The sequence below is a fragment of the Geotrypetes seraphini genome, chromosome 4, assembly GCF_902459505.1.
Source record: "Geotrypetes seraphini chromosome 4, aGeoSer1.1, whole genome shotgun sequence".
Lineage (NCBI taxonomy): Eukaryota > Metazoa > Chordata > Amphibia > Gymnophiona > Dermophiidae > Geotrypetes > Geotrypetes seraphini.
In genome coordinates this window covers 118,801,170-118,816,862 of record NC_047087.1, presented here as the reverse complement: position 1 = coordinate 118,816,862, position 15,693 = coordinate 118,801,170, and the positions used below count along the sequence as shown (strand labels likewise).

The 15,693-nt window shown below is 44.9% G+C and overlaps 1 protein-coding gene across 3 annotated transcripts in view; it reads left to right on the top strand.

Annotated features, from left to right (window-relative positions):
* QTRT2 (queuine tRNA-ribosyltransferase accessory subunit 2) overlaps nucleotides 1–14,895 on the top strand; it is an 86,354-nt gene extending 71,459 nt beyond the window's left edge. For all 3 annotated transcript variants that reach the window (XM_033940137.1, XM_033940139.1, XM_033940138.1), the window contains 4 exons: nucleotides 772–971; nucleotides 7,258–7,409; nucleotides 11,728–11,848; nucleotides 14,391–14,895. In XM_033940137.1, coding sequence (XP_033796028.1) covers nucleotides 772–971; nucleotides 7,258–7,409; nucleotides 11,728–11,848; nucleotides 14,391–14,622 — 705 coding nt within the window. In that variant the 3' untranslated portion in view covers nucleotides 14,623–14,895. The remainder of the gene's footprint in view (nucleotides 1–771; nucleotides 972–7,257; nucleotides 7,410–11,727; nucleotides 11,849–14,390) is intronic.
* The last annotated feature ends 798 nt before the right edge of the window (nucleotides 14,896–15,693 follow it).

Genomic DNA, 15,693 nt, shown 5'->3' with positions numbered 1-15,693 from the left:
GCGGATCGTTTCCACTTGGGAATTGCCAAGGTTTACACAAAATTTAATGCAGTAGTGTTGTTCAACTTTTTCTGTCATTTTGTCAAAAATGAAAATCGGATGGTGCTCACTTACACTTCCTCACTCATTGGTGGTCTGCCAACGACTGACAGCTTCTGTAGGTGGGAAAAAATTCAAGCATGTGCATTAGGGTCGCCTACATATGTGCACCAAATCATGCCTCCCTAGCTTTATTTGTTTATGCAAGAAAAATTAAGGTCTGATACTTTTTGAACAGCCCTCTTACCTACCCAATTTAGCCTAGACTGGTGCTCGGGATACATCCAGCCAGCCAGGGTGTCAAGACCTTCACAATGAGTAGATTTGAGTATAGTGGAGGCAGTACATGCAGATCTGTCTCTTGCATATTCGTTGTGGATATCCTAAAACTTGAATAGCTGGGCATGTTTCAAGGATTAGGTAGTGAACCACTGGCCTAGACCGGTCATTCACATGCCATTTCATGATCAGGGATCATGTCCCAAGGATACTGCCAATAATAAAAACCTAGCTATTAGATCTTGCCATTGTGAGATGACTGGTACTTCCCTCTTTCTATGGGTTGTGGGGTTCTGAATGCTGTCACCATAGTATCTTTGGCTAATCTAAGGAGCATAATCTTGGCTTGGAATCAAACTTAGTTCCTGTACATGCTAGTGCTACTGAATCACCAAACTGGTCAATTTTACAACACTTTATTTTTTGTATTTACCCTAGTAATTTCTTTTTGAGGTGCCCCAAAAAAGTGTGATGATCGGTGCGATTGAAGGCGGGGAGGTGTTGGAAGAGCGGCTTCGTTCAGCTCGGGAAACAGCAACACGGCCTGTGGGGGGCTTTCTGTTGGATGGATTTCAAGGAGATGTCATGGACAAGGACAGCAGGCTGAAACTCATTGCAGCAGTGACTGGGGAGCTGCCAGAAGATAAACCAAGGTCAGATATGGGCGAAGCCAGATGTTCCTGGCTACATTTAGCTTTACGGTGACTATTTCTGGAACAAAAAGTGGCTTTTTATTAGAGTGTCACCTGATAGAGAGTGACGAGAGAGACAAACGCTGCTTGAAACTATTTGCTTTGGTTTCAAGCAGCGTTCGTTTCTCCACACACCAGTTTTTCCACACATAATAATAATAATAATAACTTTATTCTTATATACCGCCACAATCTTGCGACTTCTAGGCGGTTTACAATGAAGAGAAAATGTACAGACAGCGAATTACAGAGTATAGCATTGAACATCTAGTGATAGTAACAGGAGAGTTACAGGGTCTGTGTATTACACGGTTTCACAATGAGTAGCATTATACAGTCGACGATATTCAGAGCATAAGTAGGAGAAGAGAAAGGAGATTGCGCTTTGAGTTACAAAGGTGCAAGACTGCGAAGGTGAAAAAGATAACATAAGATGTTGATGAGAAGTAAGTTGGTAATTTGGTACATTTGAACGAAGGACGGGCACCAGTGGGAAAAACTGGTAACAATTAAAGATAGAAATTTTGGCAGAAGAGGGTAGACGGACTCCTTGGGATGGGAGGAGGCTCCGATTTTAGGGGAGAAGTCTGGTTAGGTTATAAATTTCTTAAACAAGGTGGTTTTTAGTTCTTTCCTAAAGATACTATATGATTCTCTGGCGGCATTAGTGAAGTAGCCTGTCCAAGTTTGCAGTCTACCTGCTTGGAATTTGAATGTTCTATCAAAGAAGGTGCGATATCTACAGCCTATGATATTTGGGTAGGTAAAGAGGTTACGGTTTCTGGTAGGCCTAATAGAGGAGTGGAATTCGAAGTGAGGTAGTAGGTAGCTGGGGGCCAGTCCCCAGATTAGTTTATAGCAGAGGCAGGAGAATTTGAATAGAATCCGTGCTTCAATTGGTAACCAATGAAGGAGTTTGTAGAATGGACTAACATGATCGCTCTTCTTTAGTCCGGATATTAGACGGATGGCCGTATTTTGAACTATTCTCAGTTTTCCCACATTTTTTTTTAGGTATTCCCAAGTAGACAATGTTACAGTAGTCCAGGGTGGATAAAATCAGTGATTGTACCAATATTCTGAAGGATAGCGGGTCGAAGTATTTTTTTATGGTTTTCAGTTTCCAAAGGATGAAGAAGCATTTTTTAGTCACCGAATTTATGTGCTCGGTCAGGGTCAGGTGGGTATCCAGGGTGACTCCCAGTATTTTTATGGTTTTTAGTATTGGGTGATCATGGCCGTTTACATATATTGTAGTTGCGGAGATTTTCTCGTTTTGTCTTTTCTGAGTTTAATTTCAGTTTGAAGTTTAAAGTCCATTTTTCTATTTCGAGCATGATGGAGGAGATATGTTTTGAGTTGGTTGAGGTCACATTTGTTATTGGTATTAGTATGGAGATGTCGTCTGCGTATATATATTAAGTTAGGTTAAGCTTTTGTAAAAGGTGGCCTAGAGAAGAGATGTATATATTGAACAAGGTGAGAGATAGGGGGGATCCTTGTGGGACTCCCGAGGGGCTTTTCCAGGGTTCAGAGTAATTTCCTTCATGGACCACTTGATAAGATCGTTTGGTTAGGAAACCTTGGAACCAGGTCCTCACTCTTCCTGATATTCCCATTTCGTCGAGGCACCTAAGCATAGTTTCGTGGTCCACGAGATCGAAGGCACTGCTGAAGTCTAACTGTAGGATCAAGGCGCTGGAACCTTGATTGAACAGGTCGTATAGGTGGTTAAGGAGAGAGCCTAGGACTGTCTCAGTGCTGAATCCTTTTCTGAATCCAGATTGGTGGTCATTTAGGAGAGAGTACTTATCTAAGTGATTTACTAATTCCAAGTTGACCAGCCCTTCCAGCATTTTGGTGAAAAAGGGGGTGCTCACTATGGGTCTGTAGTTGGACGCCAGTGTGAGCGAGATCTTCTGGTCTTTGGGTATGGGTGTGATTAGGATGTGTCCCATATTTTCCAGGTAGGTTCCGTTTTTGAGAGAGTAAGTTGCCCAGTTAAATAGGTCCCTCTTAAATTCTGGTATTGCATCTTGCATGATCTTAGATGGACATTCATCTAGTAGACAATTTGATTTGGAGTATTTGTTGAAGAGTGCAAGGAAGTTATTCCAATCTGGGGGCTCGAAGTGGTTCCAGCTCATATCGCCTTTGGATTCACTACTCTGCGATTTGAGGTTGAATTCAAGATTGGGTGGAGGAGGGGGTATTGTAGCTCTGAGGTCGGTGATTTTTTTCCTAAAGTGGTTGGCTAGGGTGGAGACCTCTGGGATTTGATCGTGATGGTTCTGTAGTATGTGTGGTGTCTGTTATTTTGCTTACTAGTTTGAATAGTTCTCTACTGTTTGTATTGGTTTTTCCTATTTTCTGTGCGTAACAGTTATAACGCTTTTGTTTGATCCGATTCTTGTAATTTTTCATTTTTTGTTTCCATTTAATTTTATCTTCCACTTTGTCTGTTTTTTGCCATACTCTTTCCAGTTTTCTGAGATCTTGTTTGAGGGCTAATAATTCGGCGTCATACCATTCTTTTGATGCCCTTGTGTTCTTTTTGTATGATTGAACAGGAGCTATTTGATTTAGTGTGTCTTTTGTGAATTTGTCCCATCTAGTGGGGAAGTCTTGCTCTTCCTCTATTTTGGGGTGTAGTTCATAATGGGTCCAGAATTCTGTTGGATTGGTGATGTTTCTGCAGGTGACTGTTTTTTTCAAACTGGTTTTGTTTATATGTTTTGCTGTTGAGTGTTTCTTTTGCCAACATAATTCAAAATTGAAAGTATAGTGATCTGACCATATGTTCTTAACCCTTTTCCTGCATGGTATTGTAATTTTTTTGCGTCGGGGTCTTTGTGGGAAAAAGTGACGATGTCCAGTTGGTGTCCCTTTTCATGTGTTTCCTCTTTGTCAGGAATTTCAAAGCCCAGGGTATTTAGGAACAAGTCGATTTCTGTCACTTCCGGTTTTTCCTTTTTCTCTAGGTGAACATTTATGTCTCCCAGAAGTAAGTTGTATGGGCCTTTTATGGTATTGGATGAAAGGTATTCAAAGAATTCTTCTTTTGCATTTGACCATTTATTGGGGGGGATGTAGAATAGTGTAGCTATTAGAGAATCTTCCAGTTCGGGGTTGGTGATCTTGCAGGTGATGATTTCCAGATCTTCTGTGATTTTTGAGTCCATTCTGGTGAAGTCAAAGTAGCATTTAAGGATTATCGCTAGGCCCCCTCCTCTTTTCCAGCTTCTAGTTATTGGGACGATTTTATAGCCCTGCGGTAACATTTCCTTCATAATGACATCTGTGTCTGAGATCATCCATGTTTCGGTTAGGAATATGATGTCCGGGTTTTTGTGTTCGATCCAGTCATGTATGATGTATGCCTTATTTCTCACCGACCGGGCGTTGAGATAGTATCCTTTGAAGTTCCTATATTGTTTGGGGGTGGGGGTTTCAATGTGTTTCAGTTGTTTTAAGTTTTTTTTGTTTTTGGTCTTGTTTCTGTGTTGTTTGGATGCTTTATATTTAGGGTTTACTACGGGTATTTGAAAAGGACCGAGTTCTGAGCAGTTAAAAAGGGTTTGAGGAGAGGGAGTTGGTTTTGTCTGTTTGAGTGGCCTTTGCCAGGAGATGTGGATTGGGATTTGTTCAGGGGGTCTTTCGTCGTTACACTGGCATCTATAGTAAGTTAGGTAGATGATGCATAATACCATCTGTGTGGTATTTGATGCCCTCATTTTGGCTATGGGTGAAACAGATATGGCCTTGGTGATAGTAGAGACGCAGTACAAATATGAATATGAGGTTGATTATAAAACTTTACAATAATAATAGTGATAAAACTTCACAATATTCATGCAACTTCACGGTATTCATGCAGTGACAAGCAGGATCACAATATCGTGTATGTTCGTGTAGTCTTGCGCTCTCACCTAGTCAGGCAGTGCAGTTATAGACTTCACAGTATTTAGGCAATTATTAAACTTCACAATATTCAGGCAAAAATCATGCAGGTTCGCAGTAGCATGGAGGTTCGTGTAGTCATGCAGTTAAACCTAGCCAAGCAGTGTTATGTATGGTCATGTTAAGTCAGTATAAATTATTGAGGTTAATAGTTATTTAGTTATACTTATCGCTAGGAGACTTTTGAGGCTGTTGGGAGTCCTGCTGAGACTGGTTACTGTGGTGGCTGGTTACTGTGGTGGAGATTCACTAGTCACCCTGTGCTGCGTTGGGGCGCTTCCCGTATCGGCGCTTCACGAAGGCGCTCACTAAGGCGCATGCGCCTTTGTCGTGCGCCTTCGTCAGCACGCCGAACGGCTGCACTTCGTTGGGGAGTCCTTTTTCAAGGCTCCAGAAGACTGGTTTCGGTCCGGGGGAGGGGCGGAGCAAGGGCTTCCACGCTCCTCTCCTGGGTGCTGGGCAGCTGAAAAAGGCTGCACTTCGTTGGGGAGTCCTTTTTCAAGGCTCCCGAAGACTGGTTTCGGTCCGGGGGAGGGGCGGAGCAAGGGCTCCCACGCTCCTCTCCTGGGTGCTGGGCAGCTGAAAAAGGCTGCACTTCGTTGGGGAGTCCTTTTTCAAGGCTCCCGAGGACTGGTTTCGGTCCGGGGGAAGGGCGGAGCAAGGGCTCCCACGCTCCTCTCCTGGGTGCTGGGCAGCTGAAAAAGGCTGCACTTCGTTGGGGAGTCCTTTTTCAAGGCTCCCGAAGACTGGTTTCGGTCCGGGGGAGGGGCAGAGCAAGGGCTTCCACGCTCCTCTCCTGGGTGCTGGGCAGCTGAAAAAGGCTGCACTTCGTTGGGGAGTCCTTTTTCAAGGCTCCCGAAGACTGGTTTCGGTCCGGGGGAGGGGCGGAGCAAGGGCTCCCACGCTCCTCTCTTGGGTGCTGGGCAGCTGAAAAAGGCTGCACTTCGTTGGGGTGTCCTTTTTCAAGGCTCCCGAAGACTGGTTTCGGTCCGGGGGAGGGGCGGAGCAAGGGCTCCCACGCTCCTCTCCTGGGTGCTGGGCAGCTGAAAAAAAAACCGATTTGCTTTGGTTTCAAGCAGCGTTCGTTTCTCCACACACCAGTTTTTCCACACATTTATCAACATAGGACTCTTAGGGACCCCTGAAGAAGACATATTGTCGAAACGCGGACTGTGTTGGGTCCTGCGCTACTAGCGGACTAGGTCCTTATGATTTGTATGTGGATTATTTACTATTTTTTATGTGGAGCAATTTATTGTCTAATTGGAACTTTGACTCTATATTAAAGTCCATTTCAGGAGCATCGTTATTCCAGGTTTTTTTTTTTGCTTTGGTTTGGATTCTTCTCTCTGTTGAGTTTTTGGGATCAACTATCTTTGGTTTGAGACGTTTGCCATACATACTCTCCATTTTCACGCATGTTCATTAGAGATAACATGGAAACCCTGAGCCTAAGCAGATAACGCCTGTCTAATCATGTATAACAATCATGCTAGATATGCATCCAAGTACTGTTCTGTAAATATTCAAGCATCTTTATATTGCTCATATTTTTTTTTTTTAAGTTGAAAATTTTTTTATTGAGTTTATTTAGTAGATGAAGTACAATGCACATTTCAGAATGTGAGGGAGGGGCCCACATGTATATACATAGCTTAAAAGGAAAGGAATTGGGACTTGCATACACCTTTTTGTAGTTATACAACCACACTCAAAGTGGTTTACGTAAAGGTACTTAAAACATTTTTCCCTATCTCTCCTGATGGGCTCACAATCTATCTAATGTACTTGGGTAAGTGGAGGATTAAGTGACTTGTCCAGGGTCACAGGGAGCAGTGCAAGGTTTGAACCTACAACCTCAGAGTGCTGAGGCTGTAGCTCTAACCACTTGCCACATTCTCCTACACATGTCACCGGCCCTTAGGTGCACACACGCCAGTTTTGAGGCTGGTATTAGTGTTCATGCCTAGGAACATATGTGCAAAAGTAAGAAAAGAAGTAATAAAATGTGAAACCAGAAAATAAGCAAATTTGGTCACACACTTTAATGTCATTGAGAAAATGCTGAAGCTGTCCTACTGTTATCTATTGCCTCCTGTATAAATTGTACAGTGAGGGTGTTTGCCACATTTACATATACTGCTGTGATCAGTCACAATGCTAAAATTTTCCTTAACCATGGTATAAATATATTCAGAAGCCTATTTGGAAAGGACAGTTCTCTATACATTGTTTCTCACTTTCAAGCCTCCCCTCCCATTGTAGGTTTTTTTTTTCTTTTCTATAGGCTTATACATGGCCTTGGTAAACCTGATGAGGTGCTGGAGTGCGTGGAGAGAGGTGTGGATTTATTTGAGAGCTGCTTCCCTTACCAAGTAACAGAACGGGGCTGTGCCCTGTCCTTCAGCTATAACTATCAACTGGACCCAGAGACAGCAGGTAATTTTTGTGTAGAATTTCAGATATTTATCATCCAAATCTAGCTTTATATACAGTACTAGTGTTTAAGCCCGTTACATTAACGGGTGCTAGAGTAGATGTCTGTCTATCTTTTTTTTTTTTTTCTTTTTCTTTGTCTCTCTCTCCTTGGTCGCTGTCTGTCATTCTTTCTGTCTGTGTCTCTCCCTGGCCCCCTGTCTGTCTGTCTTTCTTTCTGTCCCCCTGCCTGCCTGTATTTCTCTGTTGCGCCATGCCTGCCTGTCTCTCTGTGGCCCCCTTCCTATGTCCTTAGTGCCCTCAGTGCCTCCTTCCTATGTCCTTAGTGCCCCCAGTGCCACCTTCCTATGTCCTTAGTGTCCCATCCTATGTCCTTAGTGCCCTCATTGCCTCCTTCCTATATCATTAGTGCCCCCAGTGCCACCTTCCTATGTCCCTAGTGTCCCATCCTATGTCCTTAGTGCCCCCAGTGCCACCTTCCTATGTCCTTAGTGCCACCAGTGCTTCCTTCCTATGTCCTTAGTGTCCCATCCTATGTCCTTAGTGTCCCATCCTATGTACTTAGTGCCCTCAGTGCCTCTTTCCTATGTCCTTATTGTCCCTTCCAATGTACTTAGTGCCCTCATTGCCTCCTATGTCCTTAGTGCCCATTCCTATGTCCTTAGTGCCCCCAGTCCCTCCATCCTGTGGTCCTTAGTGCCCCCAGTGCCTCCTTCCCATGTCCTTAGTGCCCCCAGTGCCTCCTTCCTATGTCCCCCTCACTGCCTTTCAGACTTTGTCCCACCCCCACCTCCAAAACCTGCCTGCCTGCCTGCCTCCCTCCCTCCCATCTCCCTGTGCAGTCCCCCCCCGCCACTACCGCCGCCGTGCAGCCAACCCTACTGACCCTCCCATCCGACCCTCCCACCGCAAGACGACCAACAAACCTCCTGGCTCCAGCGGCGTCCGCAGCATTCTAAATATGCTGCTTCGGGGCCTTCTACTGCCCTGATTTCCTCTGCTGTGTCCCTGATGACGTCATTGGAGATGCAGCAGAGCAAATCAGGGCAGTAGAAGGCCCCGAAGCAGCGTATTTAGAATGTTGCGGACGCCGCTGGAGCCAGGAGGTTTGTGAGTCATCTCGCGGTGGGAAGGTCGGATGGGAGGGTCAACGGAGGTTCGGATACGGCGGGTAGGGGTGCGTGCGGGAGGGGGGCGACAACAACAACGAACAGTGGGCCTTACAGTGAGTCAGGGTGGGAATGACCAGAGTGTTCCCTGCTGCCGTGTTCTAAAATAGAATTCGGCCACGGATCAGAAAACACGGCGGTAGGGATCACGAAACCCTAAGTGCGCATGCGTCCTTAGGGTTTTATTATAAAGGATACTGGTAAATTTCTTCAGCCAAAAGAGCCATACATAAATAATAGAACTAGGACTGCACATTTAACACATTAATAATGTGATTATTGCATTAAATGTTTAATGTGCGTTACAAATCTTAATGCACGTCTTTCTCCCTCATACAACGATGCAACATTGCTCTAGTTCCTAGGCTCACTTGGCCTGAAGAAACTAGCTGCTTTGACTCAGATCGGTTCTGCTGCTGTGTGTAGAGGCAACTATCACTTTGAGGCACTGCTAAGCATTGCGGGAAAGTTGGAGCCATGCACCCACCCATTACCCAGAAAGAATCCGGAGCAAGGCAGGAGAATCTCTGGGTAGCAGTATTGTGCCTCAGAAGAGGTGAACTGCGTTCTTACACTCCTTTTCTGACCATCTCAGTCCTTTGACCATATCTTTAGCAAAGCAGGCATGCTTCTTTTTTCATTGCTGAAAGGCTCTCCCTGAATAGTGAGAAAATGTTGAATGCTGACTACAGCAGCATGGCAGGGTTATTAGGAGCATAGGAAGATTTGCCATGGAAGGGAAGAGTTTAGTTCAGGAATGCAGATTTGCCAAAAGAAAGAGTGGGAGAAGAGAGAATGTGATTCTTGGAGGTGGGGGTGGGGGGGTGGGAGGGTTCAGGAGATCAGGAAGATTTGCCGGGAGAGAGGGAGGTACAGATGGGAGAATGATGTTTGAGAAGGCCAGACACTGGAACTAGGGGATAGAAAAAAACAAGGGAGCTGGTGACATGGAAGAAAGAATTATCATGGAGGGCAGGGAGAGAGGTGCTCATGTAGGGGAGGGAATAATGGTGCCCATGAATGGAAGGGAGGGAGGAGATTATGGTGCCTGGGAAGATAAGAGATGGAAACTAGACAGATTTGAAAAGAAGGATGCTGGAAATAGCAGATGGAAAAAACAGAAGCGATGGTGACAGGAAGGGTGGGGGTGGGGTGGAAAGTGGAGTAGTGGTGAGAGGGAGTGGGAGGAAAGAGAACGGAAGAGATGTGACCACAGAGGGGATGGGATGATGGTGCCTATGAATGGAGGGGAAGGGAGGATAAGGGATGGAAACTAGTCAGATTTGAAAAGGAGGAAGAAAAGTTGATTGTGAAAAATGGATATAGTGCAAGAAATGAAAGGTGGAGAAAAAAGAAAGAAAGAATAGACAGGAGGCCCTGGAAATAGAAATCCTTCCAATGCATGCAAATCTCATGAATATTCATTATGGGTATTCTGAAAATCTGATGGCTGGGGTGCCTCCAAGACCAATTTGGGAACTACTGTACTAAGAGAAGGGGCATATTTTACTACTACTACTACAACTTTTTATTTTTATCGTATTACTAGATGTGTGCAGCACTGTACAATTTATGGATTGATTAAATAAATGGTGCCCAAATTTGGGTGCTGGAAAAAGTGTGTTGAGCATTATTTCATAAACGGCATTCCAAGTTTGGTACCATTTACAGAATATCATGTAGCGACGGAATCCGTGCCCAACTTTTAAAGGCGAGGATTTGCACCAACTGAAACGTGTAGATTCTTGTGCCTAAATTAGGTGCGGATCTCCCAAAATCTATAATTCTGCACGCTTCTTTAGTGAATGTCCCTGACCCACCTATGCCCCTTCCATAGCCATGCCCCCTTTTCAGTTACACACACAAAAAATGTGTGTGTGCATCTTTTAGAATAACTCTTAAGAAGATGGCCCCATTAAGCAAAATTGTTTGCCAGTTGACACCAATAATTAATTGAATGCACCCAATTGGCTTGTTAATTAAATTGTATGCATAAATTTGGGTGCACAAATTTTGAGCACCATTTATAGAATTTGGGGGTATATGCAGGTACTTTTTCTGTATCTAGAGATCTTCTACCCCTACTCCCAAAGTAAGCAGTCAGTCATCCAGTCTTAGAAATTTATCAGATTCTTCTAAGAAGACCTAACTATGATTCTGTAATCCACTGGATTCCAAAAATTACACCATCCTTCATTTAAACAGTGCGTCCCATTAATTTATGTACCGCTGAGTTTAGACTAACCAATCAGTCCCAGCCTTCTTACTTCTATATTTCTGAGGAGGAGACACATTTGCCTGCCTCAAGTCCTCTGTGATGTTTTCTGACTTAGCCATATTACCCTCAAGGACAAAGGGTCATTATATGAGACTGATGGAAGGTGGAGAAATTCAAGAGTAGCATCAGAAACTTTTTCGCTGAGAGTACAGTGGATGCCAGAAACAGACTTCCAGCTGAAGTAGTGTAAACTAAAACAGCAGTAGAATTCAAGTAGTATGCAAGACCTTGGTGACAAAGAGAAGGAGAAGGTCCCAAATATATGAATGGAGTAAAAAAGGTGAATAGAATGCTCTGCTCTTTTAAGTAGTGCGAAGAATAGGGGGCACTTGTGAAACCAACAAATTTAAAACAAATTATGCAATGAGTGAAAACTGCTTGCTCCAATCAAGTTGTGGTATTTCTTGCCAGAAGATTGTAGTCAAGACATCTAGTATACCAGGGTTAAAAGGAGTTAGGCCAACTTCCTGGAGCACTATTATCTAGGTAGAAATGTAAAAGCTACCAGTTATTTCTGGGAGTGCAACAAGCAATGGATTGACTCTTTAGGATCTTGCCAGGTACTTGTGATATGGATTGGCCACTGTCTGAGTTTGAGTACTGAGCTTGATGGACCTTAGGTTTTTTATGATCTCAGAGTGGAAGAGTAGTCTAGTGGTTAGAGTAAAAGACTGAGAATTTGTGTCTTGGAGCTGTGGTTTAAAAATTTCATTTTGATTGATTAATTTGTTTTTTTCTTAACCTAAATAGCTGGCAGGACATCATAGCAGACAAACACTCTTGATTTATCGAGTACATTATTCTGTCTGCCTCCTGGTCAACAAAAGAAAATGATTAATAAAACAGGTTGTTTTTTTGTTTTTGTTTTTTACAGTTTTGGACCCTAGTGAGATACAAGAGCCAAATAGAAATGGAGAGAACACAGATGATAATGAAGAACCAGACAAGGACATGGAGCAAATTACAGCATTTGAGATATCTTTAAGCAAAAAAAGGTAGTTCTGTTCCTATAAATTTACATATTATATATTGAATGACACAATTGTTACTGAAAAAGAAGTTATTTTTACAAAGCTAGAAATTGTAGAAACCATCCTAAAAAGCTAAGGACCAGTTAAATTAACTGGTTGGTAGGGGAGGATCTAATCCCCCTCCTCCCCCAAATGTGTGATTATAGCAGTGCTGTCTTTACTGGAAGGGTTATGACTTTCTTATAGGAATTTAAGAAAAGCACAAATGGCCTGATTCTGTAAATGGCGCCTCCCACAGTAGGCACCTGCAAAACGGGCGCCTACAACGTTTTGATCACCGGTATGTGCCATGTCCAGAATCGCGTCTATTTTTTGTGCAGACACCTTAAATGTAGGCCAGCTTTTTACAGGATTACATTTAAGGTGTCAAACTCACACCTACAGAATGCCTACAGATGCCTAAGACCACTTCTGATGTAAGCCACACTTGCGCTGGCTTTAGGCATTTTTAGGTGTGCCTAGGTGCTTCTGTAGACACGAGTCAGACACCTAAATTATAGGTGTCGTTCACTGCATCGATTTTATTTTTATTTATTTATTTTTTTAAGTGCATCTCAATTGATGTGTTAGACAGCGGTAGGATGCCTACTGCTGCCTACAATCAGGACGCCATTTTGAGAATCAGGCCCAAAGGGCCTTCAAGTTACAGGTAATCCTACTTCAGTGATGGACCCCGACATGGGCCGTGTTTTGGCGTCTCCACCTATGTCAGGTATCAGAAAGTCTTGTAGTTCAGTATAAAAGATCAAAATGCTGAAGTCACAATGCAAAAACATGTTCAGACTAACAGTTGATCTGATCTGGTGTCTCAGAACTTGTATGTGTAGCTTAGCTTTTTGTGACACCAGATCAACTGTTAGTCTGAGCATGTTTCTTTTTATATATTTTTAATTCTCTATGATTGATGATCTAGAATATTAAAATGATGATGGATTTCTACAATTGCTTTAATAAGAGCTAAAATGCTTTTAATCCTGTTCTTTTTCCAGGGGAATGTGCCTTTTGGGCACTACTGTTTTGGTGCCCATGACTTTTGGGTGCTGCATATTGATACCAGATTTGACTGCCAAAAAGGCACTTTGTAAAAGTCCTCTCCCCCCTCTCTCACATGGACCATGATCTGACCTGGAGTCTATTTGGGCCTGCAGAGGCACAATACTGCAGACAGTGCCTGTGAGAGAGATTGGAAAAGGCAGCCTTCTCTTTTACGAGCACCTCCTGGGGCAGCTATGATCACCCTTGCAGCAGCAGTTCTCAGGCATCTAGCTGAAAACAAAGGCTCATGATGTCTTAGTCCTTTTAGAGCAGATTCTGATTGGGTCAGAAGCCCCAAAGGAACAGAATCAAACTGAGAAGGCATGGTATAGAGTTGGTATACATAACTGTATCTGTGGAACAAGCAAGAGATAGGTTTTACTTCATGGATTTGGACAAGTAGTTTTTAAGGGTTTTAGTGAGTAGGAATATACCATTTACTATAATCTTGTCCTTTACCTATTTTATATTGAAAACCTGTGTTTCAGGGCTGGTTGGATCCATAAAAGAACAGTTTGCTGTGAAACTGTCGATTAGTATTTTAGTCACAGCTCAGGTACCCTCTGGTTAGGTTGACTGGCACAAGCATTGATATACCGTATTTTCACGTAGATAACGCGCACCCGTGTAAAACGCGCACACGGGTATAGCGCGCGGAAAACACAAATTTATGTGCAGAAATTTTTATATACAGCGCACACTCTTATACCGCGCATGCTGCCCGACTCTCCCGTCGCCGCCCGACTCTCCTTTCGCCCGCCCCGACTCTCCTCTGGCCACCCTGACTCTCCTTTAGCCCGCCCCGACTCTCCTCTCCCCCTTGAAGTCCTGCCCCACCCTGAAAGCCTGATGCCCCCCCCCCCGACGTCCGATTCACCCCCCCCCCCCCGCTGGACCGCTCGCACCCCCACCCCGAAGGACCGCTCGCACGCACACGCACCCCCACCCCCCCTATCATGTAGAAGCTCCTACCGGTGTCCTGCTGCTTCCTCTTGGCAGTCCCGCCCTTTCTCTGACGTCAAGCCCTCTTGCCCCGCCGACTCCCCGACACGATCTGGGCAAGAGGGAGCGAGCGGTCCTTCAGGCTGGGGGTGCGGGTGTGAGCGGTCCTTCGGAGTGCGGGTGCGTGCGAGCGGTCCTTCGGGGTGGGGGTGCGAGCGGTCCTGCGGGGGGGTGAATCAGACGTCAGGGGGGGGAACCACGTATAACGCACGCGTTATATGCGAGAAAATACGGTAGTAGTTGTCTTTACAGGCTTCACATGGGAAGGAGGCCACGCCAATCTGATCCACTTAAGAGTGCACTTTAGCTAAGCTTTCATAGGGTGTGTTTTAACGCTAAAGCAGATTGAGCATGTCAAGGAAAAGCCCAATTTGAGTTCTGTTGCTTGCTCTGTTGCATATGTGATGAGCCTGTTATTCTCTGCCCACTTAACACAGATTCACCTTTAATTTTTCTGCTTGTCTGAAAGGTATCAAGATGATTTCAGGCCCCTGGTCCAGGGCTGCCGTTGCTATTGCTGCTGCAACCATACCTGTGCTTACCTTCATCACCTACTTACGTCGAATGAACTGTTGGCTAGAATTCTACTTATGATTCATAATTTCCAGCACTACTTTGGCTTCTTCCATGCTATCCGACAGGCACTGAAAGATGGCCAGCTGCCTCAGCTGAAAAGTCTCATCAGCAAACAGAGCCTTTGAGTCTAGGACATACTCTCTTTCTGTTCCTGTTTTAGCCATTTTGGTGGTTGAGACTCTGAGGGTTACATGCTCCAATGTCTTATTAATTATCTTTAAGAACATTTTTGGAACTGGTGCTAATGTGAATTTGGGGATAGTAGAGGAAGAGACTGAAAACTTAGAAGTTCAACAGGAGAAGATACTACATCACTACCCCAGTGTTTTTCAACCGCTGTTCCGCGGCACACTAGTGTGCCGCGAGATGTTGCCTGGTGTGCCGTACGGTCAGGGCCGCCATCAGGGCAGTAACACCAGTCTAGGAAGAGGGGCGATCCGCCCCACGTGGACAGGAGAGAGCTGGACGGGGGACCCGCGGAGTTCAATACAACTCGAGCCGCGAGGCTCGTCTTCTGTTCCTGCCTGCCCTGCAGCTAACATATAGCAGATCGCAAGCGTTCCCCAATGTCAGCGCTGACGTCGGAGGGAGGGCTTAAGCAAAGCCTGCCCTCCGACGTCAGCGCTGACGTCGGAGAATACTTCCGTTCGGCTATTTGTGTGCGGCAGGGCAGACAGGAAGCAGAAGACAAGCCTCGCGGCTTGAGCTTCGTTTTGCTGAGAAAGTTGCAAAGATGGGCTGGTAGGCAAACACGGAACACAAAAGGGGGGAGGGAGTGCGTTTTGGACACAAGGCATGAACTTGGGAGAGAGGAAGGGAGGGAAAGAGGAAGGGAGGGAAAGAGATGCTGAGTGGGGGAGGGAATGGGTTTTTGGACACAGAAGAAATGGACTTGGGAGAGAGGAAGGGAGGGAGAGAGGAAGGGAGGGAAAGAGATGCTGAGTGGGGGAGGGAATGGGTTTTTGGACACAGAAGGCATGGACTTGGGAGAGAGGAAGGGAGGGAAAGAGATGCTGAGATGGGGGAGGGAATGCGTTTTTGGACACAGAAGAAATGGACTTGGGAGAGAGGAAGGGAGGGAAAGAGATGCTGAGGTGGGGGAGGGAATGGGTTTTTGGACACAGAAGGCATGGACTTGGGAGAGAGGAAGGGAGGGAAAGAGATGCTGAGGTGGGGGAGGGAATGCGTTTTTGGAC